Raw genomic sequence first — 14,889 nt, forward strand, 5'->3', positions numbered from 1 at the left:
GGGCAGCCTGTCAGGAGTGTAGATAACCTCCTGCTAACCTTGAACTCTAATGAGGGCCCTCTTGTTGTAGGTATTCAGGTGGGCAGAAGGTGCGGTGCTGGGAGTACAGACTGGTCTGACAGATTGCAGCTCCCTCCCCCCTTCATATTGGCACCCTCGAGCATATTCTCCAGTGCAGCTTGTCTGGCTTTTCCTGGCTTTAGAAATGGTGTTTGCGGTGCACAAGTATAACAATCAAAGCACAAATGTGGTATAGTGTGGGTGGAGTGCAGTTTCCTTGTTTGGTTTCTTTGGTTTTCATTTTTACTGATACTAATAGAATTTATACAAACAATTAAAAACTATATAAATTATGTATACATTTAGAGCAATTGAAGATTTTTTTTTAATTATTATTTTTATTATATCCCATGATGAAAAAGCACACACACACACACACCATTAGTGACACAGGCTTCAAAGTACCATGCCCAAGGGCAGTTCAACTCTTGAGTGGAAGTGTTTTTACTTGGTCACCCACTATACCCATATCACAATTTTGTTCTGAGGAATCAAGCCATGTTTGGTCACGACTCACAAGCTGCATTCATCCTTAAAACATTTCTGAAACAACTCAATGAAAAAGGAATCATAATACAACTTATGGTTGAAGTGACATTGCCTCAAATAGTGGCTTCCACTCAAATACTTGAAGTGACTTGTCTTCTTTAATACATCATGGTCACAAATGGGTCACAGTAAAGCTCTCACAACACGCATGGCGTCTGTAAAGATGTTTTTATTTTTGGAATTCATGCAACATTTCGTAGATTAAAAATCACTTACCAGCCCAAGCAAACAATTCTACCTTGACAAGAAATTCATTAAAACTCACAGATTTCAACATTATTAAATCTTGAAAGAATTTGGATTCTGGTCTGTCTGTATTAGCTTGTGTTTTGCTTGTATACTTGAAGTGTATTTGAATGAGGATTCCCTTGTGGTATGCTTTTTCATGGCTGTTTTGAAGACTCTTCTAAACTGAACGTAGATTAAATAATCATGAACACTGGCATCTCAATTCCTCTGTCAACATTGCAATAATTATTTCTGAGTTGTGTTATTTGCCCGCAGCCACATCACAGGAGCTCAATATAGACTGCAAACAGATGTGATATCCATTATACTAGATAAATAGTGGGGGCTTGTCACAAGTCATACTTGTATTGTTAGACTAGATTTTTGTATACATTAAAGCTGCAATATGGAACTTTCCCCCCCAAAATTACTTTACAATAAGCTTTTTATTTGACTATTTATGACTAAAATGTCTTCTAATTAGTAGATTAACACCATAGCTGTTCACAATGGGTACTCCTGCAAGCCTCTGGCCAATAGTTTTCAGACTAGATTCGGGTTAGAATTTCCCGCGCCCTGTCTGCGGATGTGACGTAATGTGCGTGGTGTGTATGTGAAGAGCGGTATGTGCAGTTTCATTTTTTGTCAGCAGGTGGCAGTAGCGATTCGAAATGGAATGTTCTACGTTCAGTAGCTTTAAATGTTATTCTTTTATGCAAGTGCAACAACTCATTAAGGTGTATACGAACTAACTAAGGCTCCTCTTTTTATGTTCCAGAAATCGAGCCATAGCTGATTATTTGCGTTCCAATGGATATGAAGGAGCGTATTCTACTTTCAAGAAGGAGGCGGAATTAGACATGGTAAGTAGAGGTTACACCTATTTTGCATTTCATGCCCATTTTGTGGTAGGCTGTTTTCTTTAATTCACCATCATTTGATCTCCTCTGCAAAATAAGTCATTACAGCTGCAGTGTTTCCAATATAAACATTTACCTGTGGCGGGGTGCCACAAATGCATTTTGCCACTACTTAAAAGATTTTGGCGCTACCTGTCAAATATGTCATTGTTGTAATGACTTGCATTGCTGCACAGAGAGCCACTCTGCCGCTTGTGTGCTCCTTGTGGGAGTGTAATTGATACCAATACTCAAATAATTATGTTCATCCTTAGTTGTGATGATCTAAATCAGGGATGGCCAACTTAAATGATGGAGGGGGCCACAATTTTTCATTGGTGCTGCCGCGCTAATGGTGGGGCCATAAAGGGCCGCACACTTCTTAACAATGTGTATGACAAAAATGCCATTTTTAATAAGGGCAATGCAATTAATGGAGGGCCACTCAATGTGTAAGCTGCCAGTTGAACGTCCCTGGTCTAAATATTTAAAGATGTATCCCTTTTGACTGTAGTCGGGAAAAGTCATCATTATCACATCGTTCTACCTCCCCCTTCCCCCCTTACTTCATATAGCATCTTCTCATTTCACCTTACCTTCACATTTCACCTCACCCCCTTCTCTTTTGTGCCTTTATTCCTTTCTCTGACAGACGTTTTCTGAATGTGAGGAGGTTGAATAATAGATGAATAACACAGGGGGAGTCACGCACCCTTTGGTTTTTATAGTTCTGCCCAAAACAAACCTCTGCAAGCAAATATGACAAAAATCCCCTTGAATGCATCAATTAAAATTTACCTGCAGTTAAATGTGGTTAGGGCTACTTACTTTTGACTGAATTGAATGTTTTGCCACAGCCTTTGTGGCTCTTTGTGTGGGTTAGCACGTTTTCATTGCAACAATAATTAAAAAATGTTTACGACCTGTTACTCTCTAGTCACATGACAAAAAAATGTACATACTTCCATTCTATGGATATATACATACCCGCATAGACATTAAGAATGGATCTATAATACCCACTGGTAATAGGTTGGCAGCCTGCAGTATAGTCTGGCACTTTTTGTGTATCTTGTGTGTGTTGGTTAGTGTCTAGCCAGATGGCTGATTAGTTGATAGCAGGCTTGTGAAAAGAAAAGGAAAAAAAAATGCTAATGAAGAAATTGAGCTTTCCTTTACACATTTTGTAGACTCCTCCAACATAGCATGGTGCCTTAAGGCTATTGGTAACTATGAAAGCATTAAAAAGCTTTATTGACATTTCTGCAAGGGTGTGAGGATGATGATCGCTACTATTGTCCAATTTCACAGCTCGGCAGCTAGCTCCTCAATTTTGCTTTTAAACAAAAATCCTGAAGCAGTGTAAGTAGTGCAACCACGGCACACACACATGGATACACACAGACTCGCATACACATGCACCAAATGTATCTGTGTAGTGTGCATGCATGCGTTTTACAGTAGCGTCATTGTGTCAGGGCCCTAAGTGTAAGTAATTTTCTTTAATATGAGCCATGTTATGGGGTGCCAACCCAGCTGGTCCATTCTCACTGGTCTTTTTTGTATTCTGCTGGTTCTTTAACTGGTTCCCATTTTTGCTCCCTCCTTCTCTCTTCACAGAATGAAGAATTGGACAAGAAGTATGCCGGCCTTTTGGAAAAAAAATGGACTTCAGTCATCAGATTACAAAAGAAGGTTTGTTTTTTTTCTTGCTTGTGGGGATTGCCGTCTTGTGAATGATTCGTGACATCACCCATAAGGCCACTGTACTTTTACTATATGTTATTCTCTTAGCCGGCCACTACACACAACAAACACAAAAACAACAAACAATGTTGTATTTTTAAATACAAGACGTTTCGTTTTTGAAAGGTCAACAGTGCCAATGCTAAAGTCAATGTAAAATTCAATTTACATGCTAATGGAAAATTAGCATTGACTTCCGCGAGTGATATTTCTTCTTGAATGCTTTGTTTGGAAATGAATGGGTGGGGAGCATGTGCTGGCTGTCTGGTGTGGTGTCAGAGCGTTAGTAAATTTCTGAACGTGCCCTTTAATAAAGCTTAGTTGCAACTTTCTTATTCTACACTTATCTTAATGTAAAGTGTGTACTCCATGCATGTACAGCACCACACTGCCACTAAAAGGCCACTGCGCAAGAGGCTTGAACAGTGTATTTATTTGTTTATAGTTTTTATTGCTATTATTTTAGCATATTATGGTTTTACTTTATTTTGTTGTTGTTCTTTCAAGTATCAAGTTTCAATATTTAGAGTTTGAGTTTTTAGGAGTCAAGGAATTTTTATTGTCACTCACATTTACACGTTTTGGCACGAAATACGATTCCAGGTCGGGTCCCAGGTTAGCCTAGGAAGTCCCAAGATTTGTGACAATAAAAATGTAAAAGACCCAAAAAAATAGTGTTCAATGTGCAGGAATGAGTAGACTTGGGGTTTGATTGGTAATTTTGAGTAGTACAGTTTTGGTAGTTTAATGAATACAAAGTTTTGAAATGTATGAATAGTCATTTTAATAATCACAATTTCAATATAAATCAAAATAATCAGGATTATTATTTCTTCCATTATGGCTCAGCCCTCGTCTTAAGAACACTTAACTGAAGCTAAAATGACATTGCTACAACATTTTAAAAATACTGAAACTTCCCTTTAATTTTGTTGGAAGGAATGTATCGCCATCTGATAACATACTTGCTTGGTTTGGGCAGGTTATGGAACTAGAATCTAAACTGAACGAAGCAAAGGAGGAAATCACCTTGGGTGGACCAGTTAGTCAAAAGCGAGATCCCAAAGAATGGGTCCCACGCCCTCCAGAAAGGTATGCGCTGAGTGGTCACCGCAGTCCTGTTACTAGAGTCATCTTCCACCCAGTCTTCAGTGTGATGGTGTCTGCTTCAGAGGATGCAACAATAAAGGTTAGTGCGGCTGAAAGGCACTAAACATTTTTCCATGTTATGTGTTTTTGTTTTATTGTGTTCAAATCAAACTGTGCCCTGTTTCGGTTCCGTACCGCATCTTCCTAAGTTGTGAATGTGTGGGAGCACAAGTGTTGGCAATTTCCTATGTCGCACTTAAACGCAGCAGTGTATGCACACCAGCGTACTGACGTCACCCACTCACGCTGGATTTCATTCCCGCTAAAAATGCATTTCCTGGTTTGGAAGCAAGCGAGATTTGTCCACCGCCAAGCTAAATTCATGGCTTACTAATTATTGTAGCGAGGGCAAAGCCTCACACTTTCTAGCACATGCTTTGGTTGAGCGTGGTGGCCCACCACTGGTGGGTTGACTTCTCGGTGTTGATGCCGAGCGTTGGCTGGGATGTGAAACGTCCTCAGTCGCCACCCAAGTCTTGTTACAATTGAAAGTACGCATAAACCAAGAACGCATGAAATACCCGGATGTTGTTGTTGTCTGCTGTCTTAAACCAAGGATACATAGGTTGGGAAAATATCCCAAGATTTTGTAGCGCTATCAAAATAGATAATATGACAGCAGAGGAGAGAACTCAACATTTGTAAACTGAAATCTAATCACGCAACTGTGATGAAATACTAAGTTCATTGTCCTCAGGAAGACCATATTTGCTGAGTTCATGAGACCGTACTGTGCATTTTTCACATTGAGAAATGACAAATGTCTGCCAGGTTTTAGCTGCCCAAGAAGCTCACGTAATATACACAAAGCACAAACACAGCAATAATGGGGAATCACTCACTGTCTACATATGGCTTTTCAGTATGCTTGTCAGACTGACTGACATCGTCATCACAAATAATATTTCTCAAAACATAATCAAAAATGTTATAGAACCACATACAAGCAGCTGAACGTGCATTGGCTGACTTAGTTGAAGCAACCGCTCTGTTCTGTTGTTGTAATTAATTGCAGCCTAGAGAGTGCCAAAAGTGACATACTTTAAGATTTGTATTTGATTACCCCTGATACATACTTTTATATTCTACAATGCAAAATATTCTAAACATGTAAAATGGTGAGAAAATATATTTCCCTTAAAGCAGTCAAAATTTTGATTGCATGCACTATTTATTTAATGTTGTTTCTTTCTCTTCTGTGATGCTGCAGTCCTCACATTGGTCTGCTTCTTTCGAGCACTCTGTTATGGGCGCTCCCTCGATTTACACGAGGCCCACCATCTTTGTGTGCCTAGAATCAATGTACAAACTCCGTCTGCCATTTCGCTATGGAGCGACTTTGCCTCACTAGACAATTCCAATAGTCTATTAAGCTGTTTGTTCTATATATTTTATTCATGAGGCACATGTTCATCTTCTCCTTGGCTACACCTACACAGCAGGAGTTCTGCCTGTTTTGGCATCATCTTCCCCTTTCCAATACCACAATTTGCTCCCAATGCAACCCCTCCCCTTGGCAATGTGCCACATTTCTATTCTTCTTAAGCAGCACCTGCGCCACCAAACGCACCCGCCGTCAGAGAGCACGGCTCTGGGCCCAAATCTTAAATTCTACTGCTGTTGCTCTTCAGCCTCTTTCTTCTGTCTCCCTCTCTTTGCCCTGGCCTTCACTTATTCGATGTCCTACTTTTTCTTCCTCGGAACAGCCCTGTTGAATTTTTAACTGCGTAGACCTAGCACGCTTCAGATTGTTTTGACAAGTACCCCATGCCAAAATGGCTTCTTAGTCTGAAAATTAAACTGAATATATAGGCTGCTGTGCAACTATTTTAACACTTTTTTTCCCCCAGTTCATTAAATGAGAAGGCTACTGTGCAAGGTGCCACCCAATTCATCATCAGTAGTTAAAAAAAAAAAAAGAAAAGGTAATTGATAATGCTCACTTTGTCATGGTAGCTTCGTGTTACAGGTTGCTGTTAAGGCTTATTTGGCCACGATGCTGATGAAATGCATAATGTGCTGATTAAGTGAATCTTCAAACACATTAACTCTGCTGATCTCCTCCAGGACAGCCCCCACTGTGTATTTTGTGCTTCACAGCCATCTGGCATATTTAGCCCCTGTAGGAAGGGAGGGGGTAAGGACTGTTGGAGTTTGGGGTGGTGACGGTGGGGTCTCCCATTAACGTCTGGACAAAATCCCCACCCAAGGCAATGAGGGCTAGGAGTGTTTATCTCTCTGTGACTGTCTGCTTGAAAGCCAAACATGAGCAGCTTTCTTGACCTTAAATCCATCCCTCTTCCTCCAATGATCACTTATACTGTGTGTGCTACATATTAGCGCACACTAGTTAGAACCTTCAGTGTATTTAAGAAAGGTCTTGACAATAGAGACCTTTAGAAATCCACAGTCTGTGTAACTTATTGGAACTTTTAATGTGATTTCCTTATTAGTTGTATTTAGCAATTAGCACTGCAGATTTCCAGAGAATCTGGTTCAATTTCCATGGGAAACTGAGAACATTTTTGGAAATATTCCAAATTCAAAACTTTCCAAGGGAAATTAATTGGTAATTGAGCGTAATTTAATGGAAATGTATCATTTTGTTTTGTCATTAACAAATGTTCATACAGAATCGACAACTCGTTGGCCACATGCGAGGGCATTACCGTACTTTTTTTTTTTTTTAATTGCTCCTTTTTCCTCACTTCACTCAAGTGGAAGTGCATCTGAATCTTGCTTGTTACTCAGACTTTGTCTAAGCACAAAGCAAAAATAAATAAATCGACCAAGAGCCCCACATATTTTCTTTTGGCTGAGGTAGGCATAGGGGTGCAGTTGATTAGACATTTGGGAGCTCTTCTTGTTTGGAAAGGGTCTCAATTTGAAGTAAATAGAAGCCGTTTCTCTCGATATTGCAGAGCTTGTAATGTGGACTTGTGTGGCCTAAATTGATTATGTGCTCTTCAGGTGTGGGACTATGAGACTGGAGACTTTGAACGCACACTTAAGGGCCACACGGATTCCGTACAGGACATCTCTTTTGACCAGACAGGAAAACTGCTTGCTTCCTGCTCTGCAGACATGACTATCAAGCTGTGGGATTTCCAAGGTTTTGAGTGCATCAGGACTATGCATGGTAGGTTTTCTAACATAACATCTTATTAAAAATATATATATATATCTTTTTTTTTTTTTGTTTATAGAACGGGTGTTTGTTCGAATTCACATTTGTTCAAAGTGTTTGAGATAGCCACGTGTCAAAATGATATTATTATTTTTTATTTTTATTTTTTTACTTTTGCCATTTTTGGTATAGATTGCCTGGAATTAATGAATCAGAACTTACCTTATAAATAGAATGTTTATTTGTTTTGTTTTGTTCGTTTTTATTTGTTCATTGTAAAACAATAGACTTTGTCAAGTGGCAACAGTTGTTTTTGAAACTCTCCAAGTTGATTTAACTGCTTGATAAATGAGGAGTCTTTCTAATTATCTTTACAATATGACAAATGTTTGTAATGCTGACGTACTTGTGCATGTATAATACTTCCCCTCAATTTATTTTTCTTTTTTTAAATTGAAGTAAAACTATTTTTTTCTCATAATAACGCCAAATTGCTGATGCTACCTACTGTGTTGTCATAACTAATATGCATGATCAGCTATAGTTTTGGCATGGAAATTACTCACACATGCCAATGTTCAAGCCTCTCTGAACCAGGGATCTATAGTTTTTTTGTTTTTTTTACCAATCAACCAGTAACACTTCGAACATCAGCATGTCTGAATTATCCTACGCTCATCTTCAAAACTTCAATTAGATCCACACATTAATATGGAGATTTGAGTAAGTAAATGCAAAGCTGCATTTTTTTGTTGCCTGAGCAGCACTTTTCACTCATATTTTGGAGAGGGATGTAAGCTACTCGCACTCTCCCTCAAGCACTGTCTGCCGAGATAACTACTTGGAACTTTTGTTTAAATTGAGGCTTCACCGTTTCCCCCTCTATTACACCTTAAGCCACATCTTAATTCACTTTCAATTCACCCTTCTCAAACCCTCATGCTTTTTCATTTACTGAAAAAAACATGAGGGCCAACCCTTGAAGTAGATAACTCATCATACCCCCAAAACAATCCCTCGTTAATTTTGACCTTTAGTTGGCTGGAGACTTTAAATTACAAAAGTCTGAACCTAATTTCACCCTCTCACAATCTCTGACTGAATCCCATTCCACCATCTTTCTTTCAGGACATGACCACAATGTATCATCTGTAGCCATTATGCCCAATGGAGATCACATCATTTCTGCCTCAAGGGACAAAACAATGAAGATGTGGGAGGTGGCAACTGGGTATGGTCTTTGAATTCGGAATGTTTATTCTCATTGGTCATATTTACTGGGTGATAATTCATCTCTCTATATTTTTGCCAACCAGTTATTGTGTGAAGACCTTCACTGGCCACAGGGAGTGGGTCCGCATGGTGCGACCCAACCAGGACGGCACTTTGATTGCCAGCTGCTCCAATGATCAGACGGTGCGCGTGTGGGTTGTTGCCAACAAAGAGTGCAAAGCTGAACTGCGGGAGCATGAGCATGTGGTGGAGTGCATCTCCTGGGCGCCAGAGAGCGCACATCCCACCATACTTGATGCCACTGGCTCTGAGGTTAGGACCTACTTGAATCTTAAACAATAGTCTGGAATCTGGATTCTTGTATGGGGAAAAAAAGGACTAACCAACTGCACAAGTGTGGAGTTTATATTTGCATAACCTTCTGCAGTTTTACACAGCCTGATCTTTGTTTCTTGATTTAAAAGCTGGTTCACCAGGTAAGATGTCGTAAAGTATTATTTGCTCGGTTTAAGTCATTATAGTCTTTGCTCACACAAGCCTGTACATTTTGGATGTTATCCAAATCGGGGGTTGTCAACTCATCCACCCCTGGAAAGTACAATAAATAGATACAGTATCGGACTTAGTTCTTTGCCTCTGAAAATATGTACTGTAGTTCGAACAAATAAAAGGCAGGTCCGATAAATGTGCTTTTAGACTTTCTTTATGTGATCCATCCAAGAATTTTGAGTGCCAACCCAACAGTTGAGAATCACAGGTCTAATTTGAATTGTTTGGTAGAATCCTATGACCTAGATAGAATTTGCATACATTTGTTTTATTTTAGCACATCTATTAGACTAAACCTACACAAAGCATACCAATTAGGAATTATTTATCCTGCAGTAATTTCCCACATAAATTGTTTTTTTTTTCTTGTTTTGTCCAACCAGAGCAAGAAGAGTGGCAAGCCAGGCCCTTTCCTGCTGTCTGGCTCCAGAGATAAAACTGTCAAGATGTGGGATGTTAGCATAGGCATGTGCCTTATGACACTGGTGAGGTTGATCTATTTTTCCCTTTCTTGTTTTTAGTCCTAAAGCCAATTTGCTTTATCTGTGAGTTCTTCTTTTCTGTATCACAGGTTGGCCATGACAACTGGGTGCGTGGCCTCCTTTTCCACCCGGGAGGCAAGTTTATTGTGACCTGTGCAGATGACAAGACCTTAAGGATCTGGGACTACAAGAACAAGCGCTGCATGAAAACCCTGAGTGCCCACGAACACTTTGTTACCTCTTTGGGTAAGCAGACCTCCTGTTCTCTTATCCCCTGATATTACATCTTCAGCTGTTGTCCTGAGGGGTGACACCACTGTGTTGTTAGCCTCACTTTTCCACTTCTTCCTATTGATGTATCCGTGGTGTTCCATGTGAATCGTGGCTGATTAATTCTCTTGAGGATTTTGTCGGCCAATTATTGTGGCAAGCTGGTTGACAATACTATTTATTTATTTATTTTTTTACTCCAGCTAGAACTAGCAACTGCTTAAGATATTGATGAGAGGAATTCTTGAGCAGTTTCCAAAACAAAGCTTTCTTTTTTTATTGCGACTTATGCTTGCAACAAAACTTGTTTTGTTTTTTATAATTAATGTACACAATATTAGAGCTGTCAAACAATTACATTTTTTAATCAGATTAATCACATCTTAGAATTTTGATTAATCACTTAATCAACTCATTTGCTGCCATTGACGGCTATAGACGTCAAAAATTCATTTGAACTATTTCTATTAATTTAACTTTTTTTTCCCACTTTTGTTAACAAGAGTATGAAAACATAGAAAAAAAATATTGTACATTTAGAGCAGATGTAAAATGTGTCATTAATCATGAGTTAACTATTGAAGTAATGCAAATAATTACAATTAAAAAATTTAAATGCCTGACGTGACTTAAAGATTATTAAAAATTGTCGTAATTAATCGCATGACTTCACTAGTTAACTCACAATTAATCACAAATTTTATATCTGTTCTAAATGTACAATAAAAAAATCTAGGTTTTCATACTCTTGTTAACAAAAGTAGAAATTTTTTTTTAACAAACACAAATAGTTCAAATGAATTTTTGATGTCTATAGCCGTCAATGGCAGTGAATGAGTCAAAAAGGCTTTTTAATCAACATTTTTTGCCCACCAAATTTAAAGAGCACCAGTTATGTGTCAATTCTTTCAACATTTAATGTTGTGAGGACGTCTTCAACATTTTTTAATCCACTGCACACTCTCAACCTCCTCTTTTTCCAATCAGTTAATTACGTGCATAATTTAAAAAGGGGGGGAAAATGACCCCGGTAGTTTGACATTGATATTCTAAATGTCATACGCAAACATTTATTAAATACTTTACTTTAATGCGTGTAGTTATGTTTATTGCTCAAACACAACCATGTGCTACCTTAAACGTAAACCATCCACGGTCAGCTAAAGGATCAGCTGCGCTCAAAATTAATAGTGCGATTAATCTGTGTTAATACATGATTAATGCAAAAAAAAATTGTGATTAATTAATTAGTTAATGCTTTAAATTTGACAGCCCTACACAATATATATCTTGATGATCTCCGCTTAAATTAAGCTGTGTCCCAAATAATGGACGGTTGGATCATCCACTTACACAAGTAAATTTCTCACCTTAATGGCACCTCCTTGTTCTCCCCCTTAGCAAAATAAATACACTCTGGCGGGTGTATGTATTGGTGACTGTGCAGAAACGTATGTAGCTCGGAAGCAATTACTTCCACCTTCAACTGCACTGCATTGTTGACAGGAACCAAGAAGAAATAGACACATGAACAGGAACGGTGCATGTGAGGCAGATACATATTACATAATTACACAGAAGTAATAATTCTCAGTTGGCCAAACAGTGGACCTTAGCATATCTGGCTGCACCCTTAGGCAAGCGTTTGTACCAGTAAAGGCCACCGTTTCAAGTGATCTTCTGGTGCTTGACAACTGTTTGATGATTTAAAAGAGCTTGAGTTTCTCATGTGTTGCACTGTGCATTATTATTGAACCATAACGTTAGCATTTTTATGACTCTTCATGTAAATGTCTTGTAATTCACTTTTGTCATTTCAGATTTCCACAAGGCTGCTCCTTATGTGGTCACTGGGAGTGTAGATCAGACGGTAAAAGTGTGGGAGTGCCGCTGAACAGGACCTCCAAAGATTGGACCAGCACCCCCGACTACCCAGATGGTCTTCTGGATCCTGTCTCTCCCCACCCCCACCCCCTCCTGTCATTCCACTTACCCCTCTCACCTAAGCTAAACTTCACCCGCACATCTTCATCTCCTTCGGCTGCACCTGCCACCAATGGTTACTTACCCATTGCGCTATCTGGTCTAATAATCTCTGCCCCTCTATGTAAATTATTCCTGGATGTAGATCAAGCTATTAAATGTTACACAAAAAAAAAGTATTCTTGCATGGTAATCAAAACTTGTATACTGTAAATTTGCATAATGTCTAGAAGTACCATAGGTTTAACACAGGGCTGGCCGTCTGTCACGCAGCCTTACTGACCAACGGAAGGCAGATGTTTTTGATGTAGGGCACTAAAAAAAAAACATAATTTAAGAAATGACAGTGTCTTTATGTGTAAGATTATTTTTGTCTATTTTTTTTTCCATTTAGAACTTTTTTTGCTCCCTCTTTCTTTCGCTCCTTTGCTGTCTGATGCTGCCTAGCTTGGTAAAACCTTTGAGCGATCAGGCAGAAAATGCATACTTGGTGAGACGGTCTGTCGGCCTTTGATATTGAAATACAGTAATCGGTAGCTTTATACCATCACTTTTCAACTGTGCATACCATTTCTCTTCATGTGGAGCGTGCTCATATTTTAATGGTTGTATATACCAATGTTTCAAACAGTTGTCTTTGGACCTCGGGGGGGATAAACCGCAGCTTTGACTCTTGTCATGGTGGCATATGAACAAATATTAGGCTTTAGGTGAAACATCCCATTGAGAATAGCAGCGCCGAACTATCCGCTGAAGTGGAGTCTGTCGCAGTCTGAGTGGAGAGCAGGGATTACGCAATTTCTAATCTTGAGCACTTGATAAAGATGCTGGCTGTCTCCTTGGGGAGATTGTTTCCTCTGACCTTCCCTTTGTCCCTCTATTTCCAGCCAATTTACCCTCCTAGGGTATTTGTGTAATATAGGAAGGATGTATAGACTAAAGATACTTAATTGTCGCTTGGCGCCTCTAATGACTACAAACATGAACCTTCTTTTATAAAAAGAGGAGAGGAAAAAGCATGACGAGTCAATGTGTGCTTCCGGGTTTGATACTTGGGATGTGCAAAGATATCGTAATTTGAGGGGTGAAAAACATGTTCAGCTCAATACAAATAAGTTAAATTGGTTTTCTGTGAAAATATGAACTGTAAATTTAGCTAGTTAAGCCATTTGGCAGTTTTGTAATGTGGTAAAGGATGAGCTGAGTAAAAGTGGGGGTAGTTTTGGACTGTTGACAAAATGTCAATGTCGGCGGACATGCTAAGTGGTCTGCTTCATATGTTCTCTGTAATATGAGCAGCTCTACTGACAAATCCAACAGACCACTTACGTGTTTCTATGCTATGAAGAACGCCAGATAGAATGGAATTAGAAAAGAAAAATTACCATCAACCTTCACTTTACCCCGGTAGGAAATGAAATATCGTACCACCACAAAGGTGGTGGTTCGTTCATCTTGCACACACCCTCTTTCCACTAAATCTTTTGTCCTGTAATGATGATCATAATTGCATAAACCTATAATTTTCCAATTGCAGTTCTTTTGGCTAATAAAGATTTCCATTGCTTCAATAAACTCATTAGCTTTTTTTGCTGCATTTTTTTTTTTATTTTCATGTGTGTACTGGATGTGTTGCTCTGCGGCTGAAGCTCTTGCTCGCGGTGTAAAATGTGACCTGTTGATATAGCGTTGCTGCATGGTTAGCTACATCGGAGGGTGAGTTGTCTAAACATTTTAAGACACACAGTGGCTTAACAGAGACGGTGGCATGACTGGTGCTGAGAAAATGATGGCTCACTATGTTTAGACCACTCAATTCCTCTGTTGTAGAATGGACTGATTTGTTTTGAGTGTGGCTCCCCGTCCAACACCTCCTCCCCGCTCTCTTAAGGTGGTTTCCACACATTCAAGGACATTGAGTCAGACCAGGATGATCCAAAGGAGAAACCTCATCTTCAAGGGAATTTTACAGCGATTCCCCCTAGGTATCTTCTGCCTGACTTTATCGTGGAACATAGTTGAATTTGGCATTAGGATGGCAGAGTATTGTTCAAGCTGATACCAAAAAAAAAAGTCTATACAATCTGGTTTATCCAAGAAACCAGCCTCATTTGGTCCAGTATTGTGACCTTGAGACTTTAGAAACAGACCCTCAGGGCCACACTATGACATGTCGGGCCTTATCCGTATTCCTCCTTTGATTTTAAATGAAAGATGTAAAATAAAGGATTGATATGACACTGGGGGCTCTTTTTCTAACTAGTTATGGATTAGAGTTACTTGTGTTGTATGCAGGTGTTTCTCCTTTCCCAAACAATCGTTTTGCTTTCTGGTCTGGCTTGTGAGTGGCCTGACTGAGTTTTTGCTGTCTGTGTGTCATTTCTGCCTCAAGTCAACCAGTCCTCTCTTAACATGCGTGTGAACTTCATTGAGGGCTTCAGACTGCACAACAAGCTCTTGAGAGTTCGTGATGTTTTCACCACTATGGTCTCACTCTTCACGCTACAAACTGTTAACAATATACCTGGATGTCATTATTGTTTGCAATATAATAAAAACAAATCTGCATATTCGTGCAAATGTGTGATTTTTTTTTTTTTTAAATGTGTTTAAC

At 39.2% G+C, this 14,889-nt stretch overlaps 1 protein-coding gene across 1 annotated transcript in view; it reads left to right on the top strand.

The window, feature by feature from the left end:
- Positions 1 to 14,845, top strand: part of LOC144052092 (lissencephaly-1 homolog A-like) — a 29,460-nt gene extending 14,615 nt beyond the window's left edge. Inside the window, exons 3-11 of the mRNA XM_077565909.1 lie at positions 1,616 to 1,700; positions 3,357 to 3,431; positions 4,465 to 4,671; positions 7,602 to 7,770; positions 8,887 to 8,989; positions 9,075 to 9,303; positions 9,924 to 10,025; positions 10,112 to 10,268; positions 12,113 to 14,845. Coding sequence (XP_077422035.1) covers positions 1,616 to 1,700; positions 3,357 to 3,431; positions 4,465 to 4,671; positions 7,602 to 7,770; positions 8,887 to 8,989; positions 9,075 to 9,303; positions 9,924 to 10,025; positions 10,112 to 10,268; positions 12,113 to 12,186 — 1,201 coding nt within the window. The 3' untranslated portion in view covers positions 12,187 to 14,845. The remainder of the gene's footprint in view (positions 1 to 1,615; positions 1,701 to 3,356; positions 3,432 to 4,464; positions 4,672 to 7,601; positions 7,771 to 8,886; positions 8,990 to 9,074; positions 9,304 to 9,923; positions 10,026 to 10,111; positions 10,269 to 12,112) is intronic.
- The last annotated feature ends 44 nt before the right edge of the window (positions 14,846 to 14,889 follow it).

Source organism: Vanacampus margaritifer, chromosome 5 (assembly GCF_051991255.1).
Source record: "Vanacampus margaritifer isolate UIUO_Vmar chromosome 5, RoL_Vmar_1.0, whole genome shotgun sequence".
NCBI lineage: Eukaryota > Metazoa > Chordata > Actinopteri > Syngnathiformes > Syngnathidae > Vanacampus > Vanacampus margaritifer.